At 44.1% G+C, this 15,887-nt stretch overlaps 1 protein-coding gene across 1 annotated transcript in view; it reads right to left on the bottom strand.

Moving 5' to 3' along the window:
- The window catches only part of fip1l1a (FIP1 like 1a), a 68,456-nt gene that overhangs the window by 25,591 nt on the left and 26,978 nt on the right, over positions 1 to 15,887 (bottom strand). Inside the window, exon 10 of the mRNA XM_084307431.1 lies at positions 10,971 to 11,112. Coding sequence (XP_084163557.1) covers positions 10,971 to 11,112 — 142 coding nt within the window. The remainder of the gene's footprint in view (positions 1 to 10,970; positions 11,113 to 15,887) is intronic.

Raw genomic sequence — 15,887 nt, 5'->3', positions numbered from 1 at the left:
GGTGTGGCCGTAGACCAACACGTCGTCCACGATGGCGGACACACCCGACAGTCCTTCATATGTGTCATCGATCCGCCTCTGGAACTCATCCTGCGCTGAGATGATCCCAAATGGGAGCCGTAGGAACCTGTACCTTCCGTGCACCGTGTTGAAAGTAGTTAACTTTGATGATTGTTCAGTCAGTTTGATCGCCCAGTAGCCCGATCTTGCGTCGAGTACACTGAAGTACTTCGCTCCGGCGAGCCTTGGGGTTATGTCGTCCAATGTTGGGAGCGGGTAGTGTGGTCTCTGGATCGCCCTGTTGAGATCTCGGGGGTCCAAACACACTCATAGCCTACCGTCGCGTCTTTCCACAACGACGAGGGCGCTGACCCATTCTGTGGGTTCTGTCACCTTCTTTATGACGTTTGACTTCTCCATGTTGTCCAGTTCCTCTTTGAGACGCCCACGGAGAGCGTATGGGATGCGCCTGGGGGGGTATATGACTGGCGTAGCCGCTGGGTCTATGCTGATACTGCATTCCCCTAGGAATAACCCGATGCCCTGAAATCTGGAAACTCCTGCCTGACGTTAACAGGGTCCTCTACCTGTGCATCAACAATGTGTATCATTTTTACTAAGTTCAGATCTAGGCATGCTCTTAAACTCAATACAGGGGGGGAATTAGTGGTCACAACATCAAAATCCAACATTTGCACATTTTCTTTATGCTTGCATGTGAGTTTGCATGACCCCTCTACCTTGAGAGCATGGCCACCATAACCTGAGCGTCGGCTGGATGGTGGGCCTAGTGTCACTTTACCGTACATCTGGTGGAAGGTTGCTGTTGGCATTACGTTCGCTTGTGCACCAGTGTCAATTTTAAACTTTATTTTGTGCTTGTTTACTTTACCAACCTCCAACTCAGCGAACGCCTGTTCCCGCTTCGTATCTGCGTGCTCAGTTACGATGGAGTCCACAAACCATTCGTCATCCTGTTGCGCACATGCACATTCCTCTGATACCTCGTGCACGTCCTTCCTCTTGCCGTGCACGTCCGTGCGGCTTCTGCACACGTTTGCAAAATGGTTGACTTTCTGGCATTTATTGCATTTGCGATCTTTAGCTGGGCAGTCTTCTAACCCCGTGTGGCGCTCTCTTCCACAGTTCCTACATGTGTTATCTGTCGAGTCTTCTCTGTTGCTTCTGTATTTGTCCATGGCTGTGCGCTGTGTACGTGCCCCGTACGGCTTCTTGCCGACCGCGTGCACGTCCTGGCTAGCGTTAGCCCCTGAGCTAATCATTAGCTTCATCTGTACCTGGGCTAGCTCGTGGGAGCGTGCTATGTCCATGGCCTTCTCGAACGTTAGCGCTGCCCCGTGGCTCAATAGCTTCTCCCGGACCCTTACAGAGTTTGTAGCGAAAACAATTCTATCTCTAACCATCTCCTCACTATTGGGGTAGTTACAGTCATTCACGAGCAGTCTTAGTTCTGTAACAAACTGGTCGACACTTTCGCTAGGCCCCTGGACCTTCTCCTGAAATTTGTACCTTGCAAATATGGGATTCGCCTTTGGCATAACGTACTCTTCATACTTGTCGTAGTAGCTTTTAAGCTCCTTCCTGTCGTCGTCGGACAACTGCCAGGTGTTGAAAATGTCTCTTCCCTTTTCCCCGATCCATAATAGGAGGTAACTGCATTTGATTTCCTCTGTCTTGCCGTTGAACGGGCCGCTAAACATTAGCTCGACGTGCTGGCGGAATTTTTTCCATGCGTCAGGTAGGTTTGAGGATTCCCAATGCATCGTCGGCATTGGTACTGCTGCAGCCTCCATATCGTCTTTCTTTCTCTTTTTCTTTCTTGGCACGGGTTCGAAAAAGACCCGGCTTCTGGCACCATGTAATATTCCGCTAAACGTCACTCTTAGTGTCTATAGGGAATGATGGAATCGGGCGACTGCTTATTGGGTTACCGTTTATTCTCACGTCCCGGGCAGCAATGACAACACAAAGAACAGCGTCTGCATATCGGATGACTGGAATATGTAACACGTCATCACGCACGCATCATTGCTGTGCTGTGGTAGGCTATGGGCTACACAGATATCCCTAGGATATTACACCCACCCATCAGTTTCCCACCCCCTAATACGGCCAATGTGTATTAGTATGAACGACCAGCTAAACTGAAAGCAATGTGGAGCGCTGGGCTCGAACAGGCAAGCCCAGCGTCTCCGTCATTCGTGGCGAGCGCCTTGCCCACTACGCCACGTAGCCGCCCTGTTTCTAGTTGTATTCTAAAATTCTATTCTATTGTATTCTAAAATGTGACTATATGGTTTTATATTAACTTAATAAATAAACAAAAACGAAAAATCTACTTATTTCAACGAACATTTCAAACTAAATAACAGATTATGCACATAAAACGCTGAAAACAACCGAAGCAACAATAGTATTTTAATGAGGCTATTATTATTATCATTATTATTTTGCAACAAGTTAGCCCTCTCATAAATAGCACATATAAATGAATAACTAACTTGAACTAACTTAATAGGATTGAAGTGATATTTGGCTTAAAAAATCGGTCGCATGGCAAAAAAAAAGAAAAAAAAAAAAGCCTGACGATGTGCATTGGGCCGCGGCTTTCTGACGCCTTATTTTCTGGGTCCCGGCCTGAAAAGTTTGGGAACCCCTGCCCTACAGTGCCCTACAGTCACGAAATACACTCCAAATACAACTCCAAAACGTTCCTGTAAACATGTTGTGACCTGTGTATTTACCACGTGGAGAAATAAAAAATAATTGAATTCGACAATTATGTTTTCTAAGCAAATATACTCGGATTTCTTTTTTGCCAAACCACTCCTCTCTGGGCGCAGTGATTTCAGTGCTAACTTTAGGCTAGTTGTAACGTTAGTTTAGGTTCGTGTTAAGTTAGATAATGTACAAAATAAACGTATTTCCGCTGCTATAGACGTCGCTCTTTTATTTTGGAACTCCCCGACCGGAAGTTAGCCTAGTTATCTGCTTTAGTGTCCGGTTGTTGGTTAGCTCCGTTAGCGTGCAGTATGTCAAGACCAGCCATGGGAATACTGTTTTGTAAATTGGGGAGGCTTTTAATCGTCAAGGTAAGAGGATTTTAAGTCATGGTATCCATAAACTTCAATCGGTTCGGATCATTTGAATGAAATGAGAATGTACAGTAAACAAACACGGCGTCACGTTAAAAAGTAGCACTGAAATCACTGCGCCCAGAGAGGAGTGGTTAGGCAAAAAATTGTTCTGAGTATATTTGCTTAGAAAACGTAATTGTCGAATTCAATAATTTTTTATTTCTCCACGTGGTAAATACACAGGTCACAACATGTTTACAGGAACATTTGGGAGTTGTATTTGGAGTGTATTTCGTGACTGTAGGGCACTGTAGGGAACGTCAGGGTACAAGTCTGACCCACTTCCAGTGATGAAGCTAAGCTACGCTAAGGGAGCGGCTGTTCCCTAAGCCTAATGCATGCACAGAGACAAAAAAGGTATGTATCTTCTTGTCTAACTCCAGGGAAGATGTTAAATAAGCTAATTTCCCAAAATGTTGGAGTTTTCCTTTAAGCTAACATTAAAGTGTTATTTTAAAACAATGCCCACTGTAAATCTTGGTATGGTAGGAGATGTAGTGGAAGAGCTTTTTGTTCATTCCAAAGTCTCTGGTATTATAGGCACGGGTATTTGAAATGTTTTATTCTACACAGGTAGGGGGGAGGAGAAGTTGCTCAAGGAAACTCCTGCCCCTCCTCAAAGTAGCACGGAGTGCCCTCGCCACCATCATTGAGCTATATCTACCAGAAGAAAAAGCAGGCATCACCATAGTTACCTGGAATTTAAAATGTCACCAAAGCAAATAAATATATATATTAAAAAATATATATATATTATAATTACGCACTTATTATGTGCTTAACACATTTCCTGCCATTACTTATATCCATCAATATAGCCAGTCTGCCACCACTCTAAGCCAATGGAGATGTTCACCTTCTTTGCAGGGCTATAACTTTTTTAATTGTATTGCTAAATTGACATTACTATGGCCCATTCAACATCGATTATCTATCGGTCAGGATGTACTGTAGGAACGTTATACTTTTTCATTCAAACATTCATACAAAAATACCTTCTAGAATATAAGTATGTTTTTATCGTTTTCTGCAGTAATTCCTAGAATGTGAGTTATAGGCCTAAATAGATTATCGATTGCCGTTTATTCCCGATACACGCTATATTAAAAAATTCAACTGTATATGATCCTATACGTTATGCGTCATCATGCAAAGAGGAAAAGGGGGGGGGGGGTCGTTTATAATTCCGTGATCGTCAGTAAATGCTTTATGTAGTATGGGTGATATATTGATCAGATCGGTTTTCAGTGAAATGAATAAACAATTGGGCTGAAAATAACGTTAGCGTCCTCTTACCGTTCGCCAATGAGACTGGCGGTGAAAGATCCCAGGTATAGGACGTCGATCGCCTAGGTCCATTTCCGGTTTGAATGTCGCAATAAATGCCGAAATCATATCGATTATTAAGTTTATAAAGCGATCCATTATGTAGTGTCTGTCGGGAGCCTTGTGACAATATCTGACGGCCGGATGAATTTAATCGACGCACACCTCCCAGTTCCTGTTGTTCGAGTGTAACTCGCCCGACCATCCACCAGGCGGCGGTATTGAGCCGTCGTTGTATTGAGCCGTAGGGTCCAGCTGCAGCGCCGGAGGTGTATATATGAATTATGAATGCCATGGCGAAAAAATTTAATATTGATCTCAATATCGCTGTACAGCATGGTCTGGCAGTCAAAGCATGGCGTGCAATAACGTGTTACAGCGTTTCCGGCGGTGGATGTGTTAATATATGGACAGTTATTGATTGCTCACTTTGGACAAGTCAAGTGTCAGCCACACATTCTGATCCATTTTAATAATATATTTTATTTAAAAGTGCATATTTCAAGAAACAAAGACAGTTTACAGAACATTATTAAATTAAAACAAAAGGTTTATATATGCACAAAATAATTATTAGACTATTAAGTTACAGTCAATACAGAACTAACATTTGTGTCCCCCATTCTTCTGCATACTGTATTAAGGGCTAGTCAGTGGTATGCCCAGTTTGGTATGCCCCGGCAGAGAAGGGCAAGAAAATCAGGCAGTGGCAATAGGGCTCGGGAAGCGGGTGGGAGGTTAAGGTCGTTGCTGTGCATCGTTATGGACACCGGCCGCCATCTTGATAGGGGTCACTGACGTGAATTTGTTTTTGAGAAATCGTGGTTGAGGTTTCTCCCATGATGCTCATCAGAGTTCCTGTGGCAGCCTTTCACACAACAAGACTTCAAGCCATCTTTAAACACAAACATCTGCCCGTCAACACAGTGTCAATGACCCCGTACGCTTCCCAAGCCCTATTACACAAAATAAATGGTTATGAACGCCAAAACTCAGATAATCACCAACAACAACCACCACTGAAACCATCACCACCACCTCCTTACTGTACACCATGACCCTTGATTAAGGCGTGTGTACTGGAACAGCCTTAGAATGTCACAGGGACAACTGTAGCAAGGCCTGGTTGTCTTTCCCCATCAATAGAACAGGGCCAGTCAAATGCTTGGCTGCACACTTAATGGCCCTACTTGCTATAATGCTCCAATCTTACGTGACTGAGAAGCCCAATCAGCCCTAAATCACACACTTAGGCTGCTGCATGGTGTACACATGCATACATGTTGTCTTTCACACACACACACACACACACACACACACACACACACACACACACACACACACACACACACACACACACACACACACACACACACACACACACGCACACACACACACACACACACACTCCTTTGAAGAGGCATGAACACACATCCACATCTGGGCGCCATCCCCTTCTGTTTTTCCATAAAGACCCCTGATGTGAGTGAGGTTCAGAGTACTTTTCAACAACATACAGTAAAAATAAAAAAAAGTTGGAAAGGGAGAAATTAAAATAAGATGTGTTAAAACTGGAGTATGAAAAAGCGCATGCTCCCCTGGTCTGAGAGTGAAATGTAGAACATCTTTCTTCCCTTTTACCAGTCTGTCTGCCTGCCTGTCTGTCTATCTGCCTGCCTGCCTATTTGTGACAGAGAGGAGAGACAGGCTGATGTGCTCATCATGGAACATTGACCCAGCAGGGCCTTTGATACTTAAGGTCAGACACTAGGACACCCAAGGGAAGTGAATACTCGTAGTGGTGGTCTCGTAGTGGTGACCGGAGTGCCGGATGTCCCGCGATGATGTCGGGGAGTTTGTGACCCTCTCTGCGCCGCCCCTATCTCCCTGTCTCCGGCTGTCCCTGAGCAACGACCGGAGTGTTAAATGTCCCTTGACTAAGACGGGGAGGACGTGACCCTCTTTGCGCCGCCCCTGTGCCTCAAATAGATTGCTATCAGCTCTATCTTTAATCTTTCAAAATGTTCAGTTGCTATCGCTATTAGCTCTATCTTTAATTTTTCAAAATGTACAGTTGCTATTGCATGCACTCATCTGTGTTCCACTACACACATGAGTGCATGCTTACCAACTGTCCGTCTGCAACACTACTATCACCAACATCTAAGAAGGGAGATCCCCCCTTGAATGGCCCTTCTAAGGTTTCTCTCCTCCACACTGCCTGTGGAGCTTTTTTTCCCCTATTGTTAGGTTTTAGTGAGTTTTTCCTTACCTTCGCGTGGGGTATGTCTGGGAGTGCTTGCATTCTTTCATTTATTTGCATCCATCTAAAAATGTTTGCACCTTATGGTGTTCTTGTTCTGTTCTTGACTTATTGTTATGTTTTCTTCTTGACTTGTTTAAAGAAGATCTGTACGGCCCATGGGGACATTAACGTGTGTTGTTGGGCCCTATAAATAAATTTGATTTGATTTGATTTGAATACACACTGCATCACAGAGAGACAGAGAGACAGAGAGACAGAGAGACAGAGACACACACACACACACACACACACACACACACACACACACACACACACACACACACACACACACACACACACACACACACACACACACACACACACACACACACACACACACACACACACACACACACACACACACACACACACACACACACACACACACACACACACACACACACACACACACACACACACACACACACACACACACACACACACACACACAATAATATCTCTGTCTTGAAGAAGTCCCCTGTCACAGGTTGTAGCTTCAGGCATTTCCTTTACCATTTAGACCTAAAACGCCTGCTAATAAAGTAATAATGCATTATATAGCCTGCATATACACACAAATGTGTTTCCTGGATTCAATGGGTTAAAGCCATCAAACTGGAAAACAATGGTGTGATTCACTGAGGACAGTCGAGAATTCTCTTGTACCCTGGTTTCCTATTTTGTCTTTTGTCAATATGCATTTAGGACCGATTAAAACCCGGAGCTGGCTCTTATCCTGCCCGCGATGCCCCAGCTTAAGCAAATGAGCTATAGATGTACAGTATGCCCCGACTCCAGAGGAATCACACCCCTGTCTTGATGTAGTGTATTTTAATAATTAAAAAAAATGTATTAACTACTATCAAGAATCAAGAGGTTTATTGTCACATACATACCAGGGCATACAGTGAACTGCGGGTGGTCATGCCTGCATCGATTGTGCAATAATACAATAATAAAATAGACATACAAATAAAAAAAATGGGTAGTGCATGAAAAAATAAAGACATGCTAAGTTCCTGAGAAACTGGTTCCTATGTACACTACTATACAATATACAATTTAAACTCTGTCATTTTTATACTTAAAGTATCTAAACTATCTCAATTTCAGAGTAGTTGCTCAGTTTGATGAAGGGGGCTATATTTACATGAGATAGAAAAGAAAAAAACATGCACACACACACACACACACACCACTCTACCAACACAAGACTTCAGAGTCCCTACACACACACACACACACACACACACACACACACACACACACACACACACACACACACACACACACACACACACACACACACACACACACACACACACACACACACACACACACACACACACACACACACACACACACACACACACACACACACACACACTCTAAGTTAACGTGAGTGAGTAATTGTTCCTATACCTGTGGTGATGTCAAGAGAGCGTTTGATGAGGGCTAGAGCTCCACGCTTGGCAGCGTGTGAGAGAGCTAATGGCTGAAGGCTAATTGCTGCTGATTGTGCTTGCGTGGCTTTCTCTCTCTCTCTCTCTCATGCTAACATTTCACAGAGCCATTATAATGGCCTGAGGCTTCGTGATGGAGCCGATACTCGCCATCTGACCACCGCCTGCTGTCCTACACTATGGACTGCGTGTACTCTTGCGGAGAGGAAGACTGAAGCCTTTTCCCGCCGCGGGGCAGCACTCCGCGTTGGCGGTCCCGCGCGACGCTCGCGGTGCATAATGACGGTGCCCTCCGACTCCCCCCGCTGACCTGAAAGACCTGGACAATTACATGTTGCTCAAATGATCCCTACCATAATGAGCGGTGTTCAGGTCAATATGAGGCTCATCAATAGCACTGATCTGGTGACGTCTACTCTTAATGGCCCCTTCTATTCTGGTGGCCCCAGACACCTGCTCCATCAATCGCTCCGTCACCCATGAGTGAAAAAGACACCGACTCTGAAACCATACATCAAGTATCTGAGCGTCAGAAAGGCTGAACTTTCAATATATATATATATATATATATATATATATATATATATATATATATATATATATATATATATATATATATATATATATATATATCAGATACTGCAATTGCAACTTGCAGGTCCTAAGTTTAGAATCTACATGTTGTTTTAATGCTGTTTAAATCTCTTTCAGGCATACAGGGAGGATTAGCCACAGCAGCACAGAGCATCACCTTGGCCGTGTGCTGTGCTGTACTGATATATGGGACAGGCCCACCCCCTGCAATGACAACATAGTCCCCACTCCTAAACCTGCCCCTATCAAGCAAACCATCCGGCTAACGTGACCCCCACTGCACCAGTAGAAACAAAGCCCCTTCTCTCCCTCTGCCCCAGTGCCTGTGGTCGGGCTGTTCAGCACATTTTCTCGTGCCACAATCTGCTGGCCGTGCACTTTTTCCTTTTTTTCACAGGAGCTATTTTTATCCTGTTGAACATTTGCATCACAAAAGGAGGCAGAGCCTATAACTTAAAGAAGGGGGGAGTGGCCTAGATAAAAAATAAAAATAGAAAGCTATGCAAAAAAAGAAAGGAAAAAAAATGAATTCAAAGCACAGGGACGGCCGCTTCAAAGCCGAGGTTGACAGGATGCTTGATATTTTGGTTGTATTAGGAGCTCTGGCGAGGGTTCGGGCAGGCGGTACGGAGCTCAGCGGTACTTAGGAGGCGGTGTGTGCCACGGGGGGTAGGTAGGGGGGACTTGAGCCTGCGTGGCTATTTTGGTATCTTTGAAGATGGAGATACAGCGGGCGCTCAGCTGTGTGCCAGGGGGCTCTTCCTCTCTGGGATCCACTCACAAGAGCAGGAGGAAGTCTACAGACTGATAGCGCTGACACACACACACACCTGGGCTGCATTATAAACACCTGCCTCCACAAAGCACATCCATTTCAGCATGGGTGCGCACACTCGCATGCCCTCTCACACGCACATATATAATATTATATACAGTATATATGCGCTAACTGAATTAAACGATTGAACCCTTAAGCATAATATATGTCCATTTTGAAAATCGTTTACATGTACTATTTTCAGTTGTGAAGGTAATCCAAATCACTTGGGAGTGTGAATGTGATATATCACAAGAAACTACTCAACCTATATGGTCTTTTACTTGAACACAACACTCTAACTTACCATCTTTAGATGATAAAGTTTGAAAGCATTGTTCCTCTGAAAACTTAAAACAGATTTATATGGTTCTTTGTTCAGTTGGATACAAAGATATTAAAAAAATCTGGAGAGGTTAAATGGGGGTAAATACAGCATTGTCTCACACACACACACACACACACACACACACACACACACACACACACACACACACACACACACACACACACACACACACACACACACACACACACACACACACACACACACACACACACACACACACACACACACACACACACACACACACACACACACACACACACACACACGCACACACGCACACAAACCCCCATCTGTGCTGCCCTCCAGCTCTGTCCTTCAACAACAACCACAGTGTTATTATTTGTTATGACTTATGATGCAGCTTCACAAACACACACACTCCCCTAGATTGACATTAGTCATTTATTCAGCTGGATGTTGCAAGATGCATGGGGGGTTGGGGGCGATGGGGGTGGGCGTTCTCTCAAGGACATTTCAACCTGTAAACTCTATTGGTTCCACCCAGCCTACATTTACCAACAGATTGTGTTCAAGGACAGAGCTAGGAGGTGAGGACAGAAGAGAGATGAGGGACAACGGTAGAGGGTAGAGTTAATATAGGGGGTGTTGTTTGCCCTCATCAGCTCATTTAAGGCACATTTTCCAAAATCATCCAAATAACTCTTACATGTTGTGATTTTTACACCATTTTGAATTTAATTCCATTTTCTCTTTGTTTAAGGGGCATTTTAGGATTTACAAGGGGCATGTTTGCCTAAAACCCCCCATCCTATCCTGTATTTGGATACTTTTGGAGCATGTAACCAACACACATATTGTTCAGGTACTGCTTGGAATCGGGGGTGGGGGGGACACACCTTTGCAACCTACTGTACAGTACAGTCTATGTGTGTATGAGAGAGAAAGGGTGAATGAATATGAATGTATGTGTGGGGTGGGGTTGGATGGGGTGACTTACGTGGGGGAGGGAAGAGTGGAGGGGCGGAGCCGACATTGGAGGGAGGAGGCAGAAAAGGAGGTGGAGGAATGTTGGTTGGGAAGAAGGAACAAATTTTATTGGCTGAAGAATCGCCATCTGACGATGCTGCCTCAGAGAGCACCTGCAATGCAAGTAGGCCTGTTAATAGCCTAAAAAGCAAACGCACACAGTACCTGATCAGCGACACATACACGCACACACACACCACTGATCAGCGACACATACACGCACACCAGTGATCAGCGACACATACACGCACACACACACCACTGATCAGCGACACATACACGCACACACACACCACTGATCAGCGACACATACACACACACACACACCACTGATCAGCGACACATACACGCACACACACACCACTGATCAGCGACACATACACGCACACACCCACCACTGATCAGCGACACATACACACCCAGTACCTGATCAGCGACACACAAATACATCACTGATCAGCGACACACACATGCACACACAGACCACTGATCAGCGACACACACATGCACACACAGACCACTGATCAGCGACACACACATGCACACACAGACCACTGATCAGCGACACACACATGCACACACAGACCACTGATCAGCGACACATACATGCACACACAGACCACTGATCAGCGACACACACATGCACACACAGACCACTGATCAGCGACACACACACGCACACACAGACCACTGATCAGCGACACACAGTACCTGATCGGTGACACAGACTTATACAATGGCATGCAAATTTCTTGATTCTGATTGTCTGAAACAGTCAAGTTACCAGTTGTTATTTCGTATAACCAGGGGTGTAAAAAGTACCCAGAAATTATACTTAAGTGAAAGTATGGGTACCGTCTCAAAATCTGACTCAAGTAAAAGTCAAAGTATCTGGCTAAAAACACACTTGAGTAAAAGTAAAAAAGTCCTACTTTTAAATGTACTTAAGTACTAAAAAGTAAAAGTAATTTGTTGTTAATGGATAGACCAGGGGTCTCAAACTCATTCCATCGTGGGCCACGTTTTTATTTTAACTATACATTGTACCAGGTGAGTTAGTTGAAGAGGTGAGCCAATTAGTGAAATCATCAGCTGGTATTTAGGCTGGAATGAAACCAAGCATACACTCTGCCCACAATGGAATGTGTTCTGCGATAGACAATGCTGAAATGAAAGAACAGAGGACACTTTTTTTTTATTATTTAATGCACTTCTCCATTGAAGGTAAACTAACATGGACTGCATTCACATCACAGCATGAATAATATCACAATATTAAAAACAGAATGGTGTATCCTGAATAATATCACAATATTAACCACAGCATACTGGATTATCCTGAATAATATCACAATATTAAAGGCAGAATACTGGAGTACCCTGAATAATATCACAATATTAACCACAGCATACTGGAGTACCCTGAATAATATCACAATATTAAAGACAGCATACTGGAGTACCCTGAATAATATCACAATATTAACCACAGCATACTGGAGTACCCTGAATAATATCACAATATTAAAGACAGAATACTGGAGTACCCTGAATAATATCACAATATTAAAGACAGAATACTGGAGTACCCTGAATAATATCACAATATTAAAGACAGAATACGAGTATCCTGAATAATATCACAATATTAAAGACAGCATACTGGAGTACCCTGAATAATATCACAATATTAAAGACAGAATACTGGAGTACCCTGAATAATATCACAATATTAACCACAGCATAATGTGGATCTGACTGTCTATTCTTCTGATAGCAGGTGTTTAATCAAATATCCCTGCTTTCTAGTGTTGCACAAGGACCAATCAGCATGGGTATGGGCGGGTTCATGTTCCATTGATGGGGATTTGATTGGCTGTTTACCTGCGGTCGCAGGATTAATAACGTTAACGTTAGTTCGGCCAGAGAAACAATTACAATATACTAATTCAAATGGTTGGACCTGTGAGATTTGTACTTTGTACTTTGTAGGTCTGCATTTTAAATGTAAGGAGTAAAAAGTGTGTTTTTTTTCTCTGAAATGTAATGGAGTAAAAGTACAAAGTATACAAACCTAATAATACTCGAGTAAAGTACAAATCCCCCAAAACAGTACTTAAGTATTGTAACAAAGTACAATTACTCAAGTACTTTACACCCCTGCGTATAACACACTCCACGTGACCCCAGATCCCTACCACAACCGAATTACTTATTTTTTTCTGTCTGAATCAATCCGCCATAGATAGAAAAATTGAATTATGAATAGCTTTTGAACGAATCCTCCAAAAAAGATAGTCAACTGGAATATGTTAGTTTGTTACATACACATGGATTATGTAATTAATTTGTCTGTCGATCTTTTTTTTTTGTCAGATTTGATTGATTGATTGAAAATGTTATTAACAGATTGCAGAATGGGTACAATACAGTACGGCTCAATACACACAATTGTTAAGGGGATGCAGACCAGAGAAAGACTTTCGTCTTGTTTACATCAGGGTCCCCCATTTTCAATTCATCATAACATATATGACATACATATGACATAAAGATAGACAGTACTGCTACATCTTTTTTTTTATCCACTTTTTCTCCTCTTTCTCCCAATTCCACTGTGCCAATTCTTCCCTCCCCTGTCTTGAACGTTGCTTGCATATGCCCCCCACTGGCCGATTGTAGGGAGGATAGAAGCCCCCTACAGTGAGGTAACTGTACATTGGATTATCGACGAAACCTTACTTGGTCCCAAGAAAAGGGTCTCGTGTATTATTGGGTTAGGACATTTACTATACATTGGAGGGGGTTGGGTTAGGACATTTACAGGGTCCAGTTTCGAATTGCAGTCTCCCGTAGGTGCTCTCTTTTGGTTTTGAAAGTGGGTAGTGATTCACATTCCTTTACAGCTGTGGGTAGGGCGTTTAGTCCCTTGTTTGAGCCGAATCTGGGTTTAACATGGTTTGTGGAGCCCCCTCTGGTGTCTACTAGTGGATCTACTATTGGATCTACTTTCTCTGTGGATGGTTTTGTGAATAAATCTCCATTATGCTTCAATTACTGTGTGTTTATTGTATAGCAATAAGGTTGGGTGAATTGGGTCATTGTATAAACGCATTACATCACTTGAAGTCGTGTGTTATACAAATTAGATCACGCCTATGGGGGTCTAACGAGCCTCGGCTGCACCTCGGGCCTAACAACCACCCATAGGCGTGATCTCATGAGTATAACACACTCCATCGCGTGATGTAATGCTTAAATACACACCACTGATCAGCCACACACACACACACAGTACCTGATCAGCGACAGCCACACACACACACACACACACACAGTACCTGATCAGCGACAGCCACACACACACACACACACACACACACACAGTACCTGATCAGCGACACACACACACACACACACACACACACACACACACACACAGTACCTGATCAGCAACACACAAATACACCACTGATCAGCGACACACACACAGTATCTGATCAGCGACACACACACAGTACCTGATCAGCAACAGACACACACACACACAGTACCTGATCAGCAACAGACACACACACAGTACACACACAGTATCTGATCAGCGACAAACACACACACACAGTATCTGATCAGTGACACACACACACAGTATCTGATCAGCGACACACACACACAGTATCTGATCAGCGACACACACACACAGTACCTGATCAGCAACACACAAACACACACAGTACCTGATCAGCAACAGACACACACACACACAGTACCTGATCAGCAACAGACACACACACACACAGTACCTGATCAGCAACAGACACACACACACACAGTACCTGATCAGCAACAGACACACACACACACACAGTATCTGATCAACGACAGACACACACACACACAGTACCTGATCAGCGACAGACACACACACACACACACACACACACAGTACCTGATCAGCGACACACACACACACAGTACGTGATCAGCGACACACACACACACACACAGTACGTGATCAGCGACACACACACACACAGTACGTGATCAGCGACACACACACACACACACAGTACCTGATCAGCAACAGACACACACACACAGTACGTAATCAGCGACAGACACACACACACACACACAGTACCTGATCAGCGACAGACACACACACACACACACAGTACGTGATCTGCGACAGACACACACACACACACAGTACCTGATCAGCGACAGACACACACACACACAGTACCTGATCAGCGACAGACACACACACACACACACAGTACGTGATCAGCGACACACACACACACAGTACGTGATCTGCGACAGACACACACACACACACAGTACCTGATCAGTGACAGCCACACACACACACACAGTACGTGATGAGCGACACACACACACACACACACAGTACGTTATCTGCGACAGACACACACACACACACACACACAGTACCTGATCAACGACAGACACACACACACACACAGTACCTGATCAACGACAGACACACACACACACACAGTACCTGATCAGCGAAAGACACACACACACACACACAGTACCTGATCAACGACAGACACACACACACACACACAGTACCTGATCAGCGACAGACACACAAACACACACAGTACCTGATCAACGACAGACACACACACACACACACAGTACCTGATCAGCGAAAGACACACACACACACACACACACAGTACCTGATCAACGACAGACACACACACACACACACAGTACCTGATCAGCGACAGACACACACACACACACACACAGTACCTGATCAACGACAGACACACACACACACACAGTACCTGATCAGCGACAGACACACACACACACACATTACCTGATCAGCGACAGACACACACACACA

This window comes from Notolepis coatsorum, assembly GCF_963971535.1.
Source record: "Notolepis coatsorum genome assembly, chromosome: 2".
Taxonomy (NCBI): Eukaryota; Metazoa; Chordata; class Actinopteri; order Aulopiformes; family Paralepididae; genus Notolepis; species Notolepis coatsorum.
The sequence above is the reverse complement of the archived record's forward strand: the minus strand, read 5'-3'. Positions and strand labels throughout refer to the sequence as shown.